Source organism: Stegostoma tigrinum, chromosome 4 (genome assembly GCF_030684315.1).
Source record: "Stegostoma tigrinum isolate sSteTig4 chromosome 4, sSteTig4.hap1, whole genome shotgun sequence".
NCBI classification, from domain to species: Eukaryota; Metazoa; Chordata; class Chondrichthyes; order Orectolobiformes; family Stegostomatidae; genus Stegostoma; species Stegostoma tigrinum.
Window position 1 is genome coordinate 97015520 of NC_081357.1, and position 13074 is coordinate 97028593.

Genomic DNA, 13074 nt, shown 5'->3' on the forward strand with positions numbered 1-13074 from the left:
TATACATTTACCTTCATGTTAAACTATAAAACTTCTAATGTTTCATTCCAAAGGAGCTCAGAAGGATGCTTGAAAAATTAAAATTGTTCAGAATTCTTCCATCAATCCTTTCACTAACACCAGCATCTAGCTTAGTATCGATATCTAATCATGTTTTATTGAAATAAAACCTCTCTATATAAACTAATGATTAGTATTTCTCTGTATACTTATTTCACAAATACACCACACTAGTTTGCTTTTTGAACATCATGAAGCATACACAATAGCAGTGAAAATTAATTATGGCCATAAGCTCACTACGAAACTATCGCCATTTAAAGAATAATCTGTTCCTGCTTTTACTGCTAAAGTGGATAGCTTCATATTTATCCCTATTACACTTTGTCTGCCAAGCATTTGTCTACTAACTCAACTTGCCCGAATTACAAGGAAATATTGTTGCATTCTCCTCATCAGTTCACCCTCCCACCTAGTTTTGTATCATCTGCAAATGTGGAGATATGGCAAACATTGATTCAACTGGCACATTACGAAACAGCACTCTAGACAAGCCAGTAAAAATTATACATCTGAAATACCGGGGATTTCCTATATTGTCACTACCTCTGCGAATGTCCGAGTAGTCAGTTGAGGGTCAGTGCAAGAAGGCTCTCTGCCAGTAAGTTTTAAAGCAAGGTTACATTATTGCTTAAATGATTCATGCTGAAATAAAAGTATAACCCCTGCATTATGTTTTTGTTACTGTGTTTTTAGTATGATTATGTGGACCACTTGATCAACGGGAATAATTTGTGCAACCAGCATACTCCTGGTCCCATAGATGCTTGTTAACAAATATATCCAAATCATTTACATATATTGTGAATTGTTAGGGTCCATACACAGATCCTTGGTGCTGCTACCACTAGTCTATCACTCAAAAAGATCTGTTCATTCCGACTCTTTACTTCCTGTTCACCAAGCAGTTCTCCATCTAGGTCAGTACTCTACCCACCAATCCCATCTGCTTTAATTTTAACATGCTAATCTCTTGTTTGGGACCTTAGCAAGAGGCTTCTGGAAGTCCAGGTAAACCACTTCCACTGGTTCCCCCTTATCAATTCCACAAGTTATAGCCTCAAAAAATTCTAGTAGATCTATTAGGCATTATTTCCTTTTCACAATTATGTGCTGACTCTCTGATCCTGTCATTGTTACAAAACATTTCATAACGGACTCTAGCATTTCTCCCTACCATGTCATGATAACCTGTCTATTTTTCAATTTTCTCTGTTTGTTTTCTTAAATAGTCGGGTTATATTAGCCACCGTACAATTTATAGGAACTGTTCTAGAGTCCATAGGATCTCGAAAAATGACCCATGTATCCACTATTTCTAATAGTACTTCCTTAAGTACCTTGGGTGCAGATTACCAGGTTTAGTGATGTATTGGATTTTAATCCCAATTTCCCCAATATCATTTCTCTGCTAACACTGATTTCCTGCAGTTCCTCCCTCTCACTAGACCCCATGTTCCCCAATATTATCTGAGCCCTCACTTGAGAAGACAGAAGTTGGTATTTAAATGGGCTGCCCTCTTTGTTAACCATTATAACCTCCCCTATTTCTGACCGTAAGGGATCTTTATCTGCTTGCACAGATCTTTTTCTCTTCACGTACAGACAGAAGCTTTTACAATCAGATTGTAGATTCTCTACAAGCTTATTCTTGTACTCTATTATCCCCCTCTGAATAAATTCATTTGTCCTCCTTTGCTGAAATTTAAATTGCTCACAAACTTCGTGTCTGCTGTTTTTTTGGGGGATCAATTTGTATGCCCCTGCCTTGGATGTAATACTACCCCTAATTTTCCTTGTTAGCTTTGTCAAACAACCTCTCCCGTTTTATTTTTGTGCCAGACAGGAATGAACAATCACTGCAGTTTCTCCATGCACTCTTTAAACGTGCAGTAAAGTTTTAAAATTAAAGCTTTGGATCTCTTCAGATATTGATAAAGACTATTTAGAAAATGGGGACTGTACTGAAATATTAAAGCCTCTGAGGACCCTTACTACAAAAAAAAGGATTTACAGTAAATTTTAGGGACATCAACTAGCAGCACTAAGCTGCAATCCAACAAAACCTTTGAACTTATAATGATTAACAAAATGTAATTTATTTTTGTCTTCGTCACCTGTTCCATTACATTAAGAAATCATGATCATAAAAGATATTGTTAATCTCACACCTGAGCACCTAGCGAACCATGGAAGCTCAGAGCTGGGTGGAAGTGGATTTGGAAGCCACACAAAAATGTTGGCTGTATTCCTTATTTACATTTCCAATTTGCTGAACAAACAGCTCAATTAGGCTGTTCCAGGTAGCTTTAACGAAATTGATTTTTTAAGCATTTTGAGCACACATTCAGTTATTACCTTCCAACCACTTGTAGAAAGACTCGCCTGTGGATATAAAGATAATATCATTATCTATGGCAAAAGATAGGAAATATCCTACCACAGTTAACATAAAATATAAATGATTATTCCACCATGTTCCTCCTTCCCCAAAAGGTTCAAAATTTATACTGAAGTCAGTACCACTTGGGCCAGTAGCTCCATGGAATCTTAACAAAAGAACTCATTTGTAAGCCAAGACAGAAAGTACTAGGCAGGCTTTTCTTTTCCGTGCATGGATGAAGGCAACAATAACTGTGCCAGCATAAATTAATCTATGTCTACTTGCTGTTGAGAAAGTAGTGAACTATCTTCTTGAATTGCTACAAACCATTTGGTGCAGCTATATCCACAATGTCATTAGGGAGGGAAGTATAGAACATAGAACATAGAAGCGCAGTACAGGCCCTTCGGCCCTCGATGTTGTGCCGACCTGTTATACCAATCTGAAGCCAATCTAACCTACACTATTCCATGTACATCCATATGCTTGCCCAATGACGACTTAAACGTACTTAAAGTTGGCACATCTACTACTGTTGCAGGCAAAGCATTCCATTCCCTTACTACTCTCTGAGGAAAGAAACTACCTCTGACATCTGTCCTATATCTTTCACCCCTCAATTTAAAACTATGCACCCTCGTGCTCGCCGTCACCATCCGAGGAAAAAGGCTCTCCCTATCCACCCAATCTAACCCTTTGATTAGCTTATATGTCTCAATTAGTCTCCTCTCAACCTTCTTCTCTCTAATGAAAACAGCCTCAAGTCCCTCAGCCTTCCCTCGTAAGACCTTCCCTCCATACCAGGCAACATCCTAGTAAATCTCCTCTGCACCCTTTCCAAAGCTTCCACGTCCTTCTTATAATGCAGTGACCAGAACTGTATGCAATACTCCAAGTGCAGCCGCACCAGAGTTTTATACAGCTGCAGCATAACCTCATGGTTCCAGAGCCCTATCCCTCTATTAATAAAAGCTAAAACACTGTACGCCTTCTTAACAGCCCTGTCAACCTGGGTGGCAACTTTCAAGGATCTGTGTACATGGACACAGAGATCTCTCTGCTCATCTACATTACCAAGAATCTTACCATTAGCCCAGTACTTTGCATTCCGGTTACTCCTACCAAAGTGTATCACCTCACACTTGTCCACATTAAACTCCATTTGCCACCTCTCAGCCCAGCTCTGCAGCTTATCTAGGTCTCTCTGCAACCTACAGCATCCTTCGTCACTATCCACAACTCCACTGACCTTAGTGTTGTTTGCAAATTTACTAACCCATCCTTCTATGCCCTCATCCAGGTCATTTATAAAAATGACAAACAGCAGTGGACCCAACACCGACCCTTGCGGTACACCACTAGTCACTGGACTCCAGGACAAATATTTCCCATCAACTACCACCCTCTGTCTTCTTTCAACAAGCCAATTTCTGATCCAAACTGCTATATCTCCCACAGTCCCATTCCTCCATTGTACAATAGCCTACTGTGGGGAACCTTATTGAACGCTTTGCTGAAATCCATATACACCACATCAACAGGTTTACTCTCATCTACCTGTTTGGTCACCTTCTCAAAGAACTCAATAAGGTTTGTGAGGCACGACCTACCCTTCACAAAACGGTGCTGACTATCCCTAATCAATTTATTCTTTTCTAGATTATTATAAATCCTATCCCTTATAACCTTTTCCAACACTTTACCAACAACTGAGGTAAGGCTCACTGGTCTATAATTACCAGGGTTGTCTCTAATCCCCTTCTTGAACAGGGGAACCACTTTTGCTATCCTCTAGTCGTCTGGCACTATTCCTGTAGACAATGATGAGTTAAAGATCAATGCCAAAGGCTCGGCAATCTCCTCCCTGGCTTCCCAGAGGATCCTAGGATAAATCCCATCCGGCCCAGGGGACTTACCTATCTTCACCCTCTGTAGGATTTCTAATACCTCTTCCTTGTGAACCTCAATCCCACCTCGTCTAGTAGCCTGTATCTCAGTATTCTCGACAATATTGTTGTTTTCTAGAGTGAATACTGTCGAAAAATATTCATTTTGTGCTTCCGCTATCTCCTTTGACTCCACACACAACTTCCCACTACTATCCTTGACTGGCCCTAATCTTACTCTCGTCATTCTCTTATTACTTAAATACCTATAGAAAGCCTTAGGGTTACCCTGATCCTATCTGCCAACAACTTCTCATGTCTCCTCCTGGCTCTTCTGAGCTCTCTCTTTAGGTCTTTCCTGGCTACCTTGTAACCCTCAAGCGCCCTAACTGAGCCTTCACATCTCATCCTAACATAAGCCTTCTTCTTCCTCTTGACCAGAGATTCCACCTCCTTCGTAAACCACAGATCCCGCGCTCTACAGCTTCCTCCCTGCCTGACAGGTACATACTTATCTAGGACACACAGGAGCTTTTCCTTGAATAAGCTCCACATTTCTAATGTGCCCATCCCCTGGAGTTTCCTTCCCCATCCTATGCTCCCTAAATCTTGCCTAATCTCATCATAATTGCCTTTCCCCCAGCTATAACTCTTGCCCAGTGGTATACACCTATCCCTTTCCATCACTAAAGTAAACATAACAGAATTGTGATCGCTCTCACCAAAGTGCTCACCTACTTCCAAATCTAACACCTGGCCAGGCTCATTACCCAGTGCCAAATCTAATGTGGCTGCACCCCTTGTTGGCCTATCTACATACTGTGTCAGGAAGCCCTCCTGCAAACACTGGACAAAAACTGACCCATCTATAGTACTCGAACTAGAGTGTTCCCAGTCAATATTTGGAAAGTTGAAGTCCCCCATGACAACTACCCTGTCTCTCTCACTCCTATCAAGAATCATCTTTGCTATCCTTTCCTTTACATATCTGGAACTATTTGGAGGCCTATAGAAAACTCCCAATAGAATTCTAGAAGTCTAACCCATAGACACAAAGAATGGCAATATAACTTGCAAGTGGTGTTTCCACATATCTTTTACCCTTGCCCTCCTGGATGGTACCAGTTATTAGCTTGGAGGTTGCTATCTTAACAGCCTTGGTTAATTTTTGTGGTGCATCTTGAAGATGCCACTCACTGCTGCTTCTGAACATTGTTGGGGGGAGAAATGAATGCTTGTACATATGGTGCCAATCAGGTTGGCCATTTTATCCTAGATGGTGTCAAGATTCTTGAGCTTTTTTGGGGCTGCACTCATCCAGGCAAGTATTCCATCATTCTCCTAATTTCTGCTGTGCTGATGGTGGACAGGCTTTGGGGAATGAGGAGATGAGTTTCTCACTGCAAGATCCGTAGTTTCCGATCTGCTCTTGTAGCCATGGTATTTGTATGTGGAGTCCAGTTTAGTTTTTGATCAATGGTAACCTCCAGGAAGTTGATAGTAGGGGCATTCAGTAATCTTTAAATGGCATGGGGGCGATGGTTACATTGCCTTTTGCTGGAGATGATGACTGCATGACATTTGCATGGTAATATATTACTTGCCACTTGTCAGCCCAAACTTGGATATTATTTACATCCTGCTGCATTTGGAACAGACTACATGATGCACTGGAACATCACGGTTGACTTTAAAGCTGCTCTTAAAAATGTAAATATATAGACATCTTCCAAAAAAAGACACTGAAACCAACAAATAGAACCCTAACTTTCCAAACCCAGAATGAGAGACGAGATGACAAGGAGGTCAGTAGTAATATCACGAATGCCATCCCAGCTGAGATTAGCTAGCTAAACATATTTCATCCATCAAACTAGTAGTTATTTTCCTTTGTACAGCTTTTTGCAACACTAGCTGTTGTACTTATCCAAGCCAGGGTAACCCTGTAAGACATATTTATACCTTTCCTTTAAAAGCCATCAAGGTTGCCAAAGTGACATACTTGTTTAATCAACTTTGCAGAGCTGTTTGTCCAAGACAATAAATATAAATAAAAAGGTAACCAATTAAATAAATTTCCTGAGTGCTGAATTTTTTTTAAAACTCAAGTTAATGGCAACTTTTATCTCTGATCAGAATCAATTAAGAACTAAACTGCAAGCATATTTAAAAACTACGATTTCCACCCATTCCAAGTGAAACTTGCCTCACTTTGCACTTTGAAAAGTTAGTTCTAATAAGAAAAAAGTAAAGGAAGAAAATTAGATCCACTCCTAAAGAAGTATTTGTCTCTGTAAGAAATAAAAAGTGTTTTACACAAGCTAAACTGAAGTTGCATTACTAAATTAGTTCATACACATTTGCATTCATTTCATCTCCACTTACCATCGTCATTTCCTGAGAAAACAGAAAATGAGAATATTTAAATTTAAAAATCATGTCAACAGATATTTACTATAGATACACTAACTAATACTTTTAATTTTATATAGATATGGTGTTTGACTGGCTTAGTTGGTTACCTCTGAACAAAGATTTCAGTCTCACTGTAGCCCAAGGCTACAATCTAGGCTGGCCTTTCAGTGCAGTACTGAATATGTAGTATAATACTGCAGGAGCCATTAAACTGATCCCAGATTTAAGGTGAAATAAAATTTCTATGTCACTACTTAAAGGAACACAGAGTTTACACAGTGTTCTGGCCAACATTCTTCCCTTGAACTGACAGAAAGTAAGTTAGTTGATCATTCATCTCACTACCATTTGTAGAATCCTGCTGCAAGAAAAATAACTGCCACGTTCTGCTAATTATTCAGTGTACTTAGAAGCAATCTAGTATATGTGAAATATTTTGATACAGATAACTGTGGTGCATTATACTAGTGCACTGGGTTATTTTCTCATTTTATGCCTCCTTAATTTTAAAAGCAAAACCAATTTTAATCACGGTTACCACCTTCGCCTTTTCTTATATCCCAAAAGGAATGAGTTACAAAAATAATTCGGTAAAATACTTAAAGGTGCCACTTGTGAGCTGAACTTAGGCAGGCATTTTAAAATAGTGGGGCAACAGCAAATTGCATTCCTAAATCATCAAAAACCTGGAGTTTTCCATTTTATCTCTGTCTCATCTCAAAATATACATGGCCTTTTCTCAAAATACTATGATAGTGTAAACTTCAGAACTTTAATAACTGTCAATGCCAAGTGTAATAAGAAACAAGGAAGCTACTTCTGATAAGAAGGGAAGCCTCAGACTTGCAATATTTTGGATAAAAGAATCTAAATGATCATCAATATCATACCATAAACTTGAAAGACAGAAAATTGTACAAGAATTTAACTCCAAGAATCTTCAGCAGCAGAATTCCAGGGAATAACAGTGCACAAATATCGAAACTTGTTGGTTGGAATCATAGCTAAATTCACCATTAAATTGGGTAATAGCCAAGTTGGGTTGTGAGGCTTAACTTGCTTACTTCAGAGCTCTTACTTTGTTTGCTACTGCAATAAAGTTTAAAATCACGGTTTCAGTACCTGATTGTGAGAAATTTCTTAAGAAGCCTGAAGTAATTTACCCACAATGATATCCTAGTACTGAGAACATTCAGGATTAGGGATTAGAAAACTTTGGAATCCCTAGTGTGGAAACAGGCCATTTTGCCCAACATGTGCACACTAACCCTCCAAGGAGCATCCCACCCAGACCCATCTTCCTATTCTAAATTTCCTATAGCTAGCACCCTGAACCTACACATCCCTGGGCCTTATAGGGCAATTTGGCATAGCCAATCCACCTAATTTGCACATCTTTGGACTGGGTGAGGAAACCCATGCAGGCACGGGGAGAATGTGCAAACTCCACACAGACTTTCGCCCGAGCATGGAACTGAACCCGGGTCCATGGTGCTGCAAAGCAGCAATGTTAACCACTGAGCTACCTGCACATTTCATTTACGAAAGTCAAACAGACCAGAAATGGAGAGTATCACCCTTTGATTTTCTAATAGGTCACCTGGTGTGCCTAAAAAAGTATCACAATCAATTTCTCAGGGCAACGAGAGATAAGCAAAAGATACAGCTTTGCTAAGAAATGGGTTAAAACAACTTCTGATCTGCCTGAAACAAAGTCACTGGTGAGCATGTTATAATAAATCAGAACAGATTTGGCACATTAACTCACCTCTACTAGGTGCCAGTGGATTCAGAGGACGATATACAGATCGAGGCCTGCAGAAGACACACAAACTTAAGTCCTTATAAAAGTGGGTTTCAACAATTCTGCAGTGTTTTGGTAAAAGTTGAGTGGCAGGCATACTTCAATAACGGCAGCTACCATCTCAGGTTACATTTTGCTTTAATCTAAACTATACTCCATTTTTGCCGATTGAAGTGGATGTGAACGTAAGATTGGAAGCAAGAGATAAAACAGATGAATGACCTAACCAACATTCTTCCTTCAAAATGCACAATAAGGCTGTATTTACTGATATGCAACAGAAGAAGAGTGCTTACTGCACATTTACGTCGCCGTCATTAATATGACAGGCAGCAACATCCTGTCTAGATTACAGAATTGGATTTACAATAAAATACACCAATAACTAAAGCATGATGGGTGAAGAGTTTGGGCAGATAAGAACAAAAATCATACCAGTTTATGGAAAGTGAGATTCAAGGCCAGACAGGAGACATTCAACAATGGAATGTTGGTGCGAGAATTTTACTGGACTTTTTTCAAGAATGGAACTGTTCAGCAAATTTGATTGGATGACTGATTTGCAATACAGAATGATATTGATAGAACAAGTTCATTCCATTCTGGCAGAGGCGATAAGAAAGGGTACAGCGTTTGATTCTTGGTCTTTGCCGGAGGCATGATGATCATCAAGTTAAAAACACCAACAATCAAATCTGTTGAAAGAAAGAGCAGCACTCTGGGTTTCTTTTTGGGTCAGAATAAGCCAAACACACAGAATGGGGGTAAATTGCAGAATGAGATTGAGCCAGAATAACTGGGAACTAGGGTCAAAAGTGGATATTTGAACCAGAGGAGGAAAGATGTGCTTCAATTAATGTTTATGGCAAGAAATAATAAACAAATATGACCAGAGTGGCAGCACTGAGACATCACCAGGGCACAGAAAGCTAGTAAGTAAGTTTTGTTTAAAAACTTGTATTTCTGATCTTTAAAGCAAAAGTTGGGTACTTGGTTTGTGTTTAAGTCTCTAAACTTGATTTCTCTCTTTCACTGATAAAGATAGCAAATTTATACTTATTCTTTATAAACAGTTTTTAAGCACGATGGGATGGCAGGTCAGAAGGGAGAAATGGAATGTACGTTGTGTGATATGTGAGAAGTCATGGACATACTGAGAAACAATGATGCACAGAGACTTCACTAAACTTGGATTGGACAAACCACATGCCTATCACACACAGAAGAATGAAAGAAATAAGAACACTCAGTCAACACAAGACGACAAAATGTGGCTATCAACATTAACATATACAGTCGAAAGCCATATCTCATACGTACTTGAAGCAGTTCTCTTCATAGATGCTGTTCCACACCCTCCAAGCTGATGGTCCCCTGTATCCAGTGTAACGTTCCGGATTCAGGAGGAGATCCACATATTCAGCGTCAGGCGATAATTCATCTGCAGAGAGAGATGTTATCCATCATTTTCAGGCAATAGCCTTTAGCTTATTTGCATGCAAAAACATCAGGTGAATCCGCATCTATGAATGACAGCATTTTAATTTTGGTACTGAATGGGGGAGGTTTGCCTTTAAAGTTCTCAAGTAAACTTGCTAAGTTTGACAAGAGAGAAAATGGGAAGCAAATCAAACAGAAATGTCAATGGTGACAAGGAGCTTAAATATACTTAATGTGAAAACTGCTTATCAAATACAAGTGGGAAAAAGTAGAAAACAGAAAAGAACATTTAGAAGCACCAAAAAAAAAATGAGGGGAGGTTGAGCAGTAAGAAGGGGCAAGTAAGCTGCACATGCATAAGTGGAATTTAAAACGGTAGCTTAGAAACACGTTAGGTCATTTCCAACTATACTACAGTTGCCTTTTCATCTTCAAGAAGGTCTATTCATGTGAAAGGAACACAACGTAAACATCAAAATCCATCTTTTGTCTTTACAGATATTGATTCTGCTAAGGTTTTTTTTTGCTTGACCTCACTACACAGTTCACAGAGAATCAGTGTTCAAATAATAAGGTAGTTCATGTCTGCAAACCTTGCACAATGAGAGACTGGGTTAATGAAAGAGGTAATGCCAGACAAATGACCCTAAACAACAAGAAAGTCTGGCTGCTACCTATGCCATTTAATGACATTAACATAACTGAGTCTCCCGTCATCTTGGGACATTACCAATGACAAGAAACTCAGTGGACCAACTGACTGTGTGCCAGTTCAGACGAGAAACAGCACATACCGTAACAAGTAACTCATTCCCCAATAACTCAAAGCCACTGGTTTCATCACAGGACATGAAAATCACTAATTCAGTCAGCATTCAATGTTGTACATGCCTTGGAGAAACTCGAACTGTAGTTCTTGGGAGAGGACACCCACAGGTGGTTAGAAAGTGAGTGCCAAATGTTTGATCTATCAACAATGAAGGAAAGGCTCAAAATCAGGATTATGTGCAGCTTGAAAGGAATTTTCAGGTTCTGATGCTCCCATTATACTGCTGCTGTTATCCTTCTAGGTGGTAAAGGTTGAGAGTTCAGAAGATGCTGTCAAGAGCATTTATGAATTGTTGCAGTGCATCTTACAGATGGTGCACACTACTGCCAACATGCTTCAGTGATGATGGGAATGAAGTTTTAAGGTGTTAGATGGGGTGTCAATCAAGCACAACACTTGAAGGTGTTGAGTTTCTACAGTATCATTGGAATTGCACCCATCCAGGCAAGTGGGGAGCATTCGAACACCTTCCTGATCTTGTACCTTGTAGATTGTGGACAGACACTGGGGAGAAGAGAGAAGAATTGTTCCATTTAGAATGTTGGGAATGGAGGATTCAGTGATAGCAATACCAGTGAACATCAAGGGGCACTGGTTAAATTTTCTCCTGTTGGAGAAGCATTACCATTAAATTATTATCTAATGTCACTAATTAGCCCGACTCTAAATATTGTCTAGATCTTGCTGCATTTGGACATGGACTGCTTCAGCATCTGAGGAATTGCAAACGCTACTAAATATTGCCCAACCAACAGCAAACATTTACTCCTGATCTTATGCAGGAAAAGCATTGATGAAGCAGCTGAAGATGGTTTGGTTAAGAAGACTACCCTGAGACACTTTTGCAGTGATGTCCTGAGATGACTGACCTACAGCCACCACTACCTTTATGCCGAGTGTGACTGCAACCAGAGATCTTCCATCCTATTCCCACCAAGTTCAGTTTTACTACAGCATCTATTTTCCACAATTCACTCAAAAGCATGTCAATTAACAGGTAATTGATATTATTATTAGTACTGTCAATAACACCTTTCATTATGCTGATAATCAATTATTGACTCAAGAATCGTCTGTGCACCAATTGGTCAGATAGGATGTCTTATTTTCTATTGGGAGGGGCATAATTCAATAATTTTCCATATTACCAGGTAGATACCAGTGTTGTTAATGCAACAATTGGCTAACAGTATGGCTACAGCACAACTTCAGTGCTACTGCCCCAACATTGTCAGGGATCATAGCTTTGATCTATACAGCACCTTCAAATGTTACTTGATATCCCGTAGACTGAATCAAATTGGCTGAAGATGGGCATCTGTGATGATGGGGATTTCAGGAAGATATGGATCATTCACTTAGTATCTCTATGGGTTTCACTTGCTGGGCATGCACTTTTTGGCCATGTCAAAGGATGAAGGAAATCTGCTTTCTTGAATGACTGCAGCCTACTTATGCTTCTGGCATACTCTCCTGTATTCCTCACTTAATCAGGTTGATTTTTTGGTTGGGATGAAAATAGCAGAGTGAGATATTAAATCTGATGTTCCACAGTGACTCATCTACGTCTGGTTCTGAGCTACTAGATGTGCTTTATATCTAATCAACCTAGCATGGTAGTGTCACTCCACTAAATGGAGATATTCTCAGTATGAAGGCAGGACAATGGTGCTCAGGCTGACTAATATCATAAAACGGGTGTAACTGACAGGCACATTGCTGAGGGCAAGGTCTAGTAGGTTTATACCCTTCAACTTCTGTTGCAGACCCAGTTTAGCAACTAAATCCTTAAGGATCAGACAGTGCATTCAGCACTGGTGCAACAAAGCACTCTGGCTGATAAAACACCGTAGCAGGATACATTCTGTGCTCTAGTTATCTTGAATGCTTCATCCAAGTGGTGCTGAACATTGAGAAGTTATGATTCATCAGCTGATAATGGGTAGTAATTAGCATGACACTCCCTTGCCCATTAACCTAATGGGATGAGATTTCCTAAGTCCGGAGTCAAAATGTGGTGGACTCCCAAGGCATCTCCCTCGCAAATGTATAACCCTATGGGAGCTAACATGGGATCTGTCTAAAAAGGAAAAAACACTCAACGTATGCACACAAAAATAACTGCTTGATTCTCAATAAGGTCAGCTGAAAGACTGAAGGGTGTTTGTGTAATCTTTAGACAAAGTGAACTGAAAAGGTAAGGAATAACAACCGAACTACATTAAGGAAATTCAGATTCCAATTTAGAGCCATACTT

At 39.6% G+C, this 13074-nt stretch overlaps 1 protein-coding gene across 4 annotated transcripts in view; it reads right to left on the reverse strand.

The window, feature by feature from the left end:
- ero1b (endoplasmic reticulum oxidoreductase 1 beta) overlaps positions 1–13074 on the reverse strand; it is a 79566-nt gene that overhangs the window by 32351 nt on the left and 34141 nt on the right. For 3 of the 4 annotated variants that reach the window (XM_059645553.1, XM_048530694.1, XM_048530697.2), the window contains exons 7-10: positions 9869–9989; positions 8513–8559; positions 6715–6726; positions 2419–2445 (exon numbers count right to left, since the gene is read on the reverse strand). In XM_059645553.1, the coding sequence (XP_059501536.1) occupies positions 2419–2445; positions 6715–6726; positions 8513–8559; positions 9869–9989 (207 nt within the window). The remainder of the gene's footprint in view (positions 1–2418; positions 2446–6714; positions 6727–8512; positions 8560–9868; positions 9990–13074) is intronic. The other variant, XM_048530696.2, reaches the window with a different exon arrangement.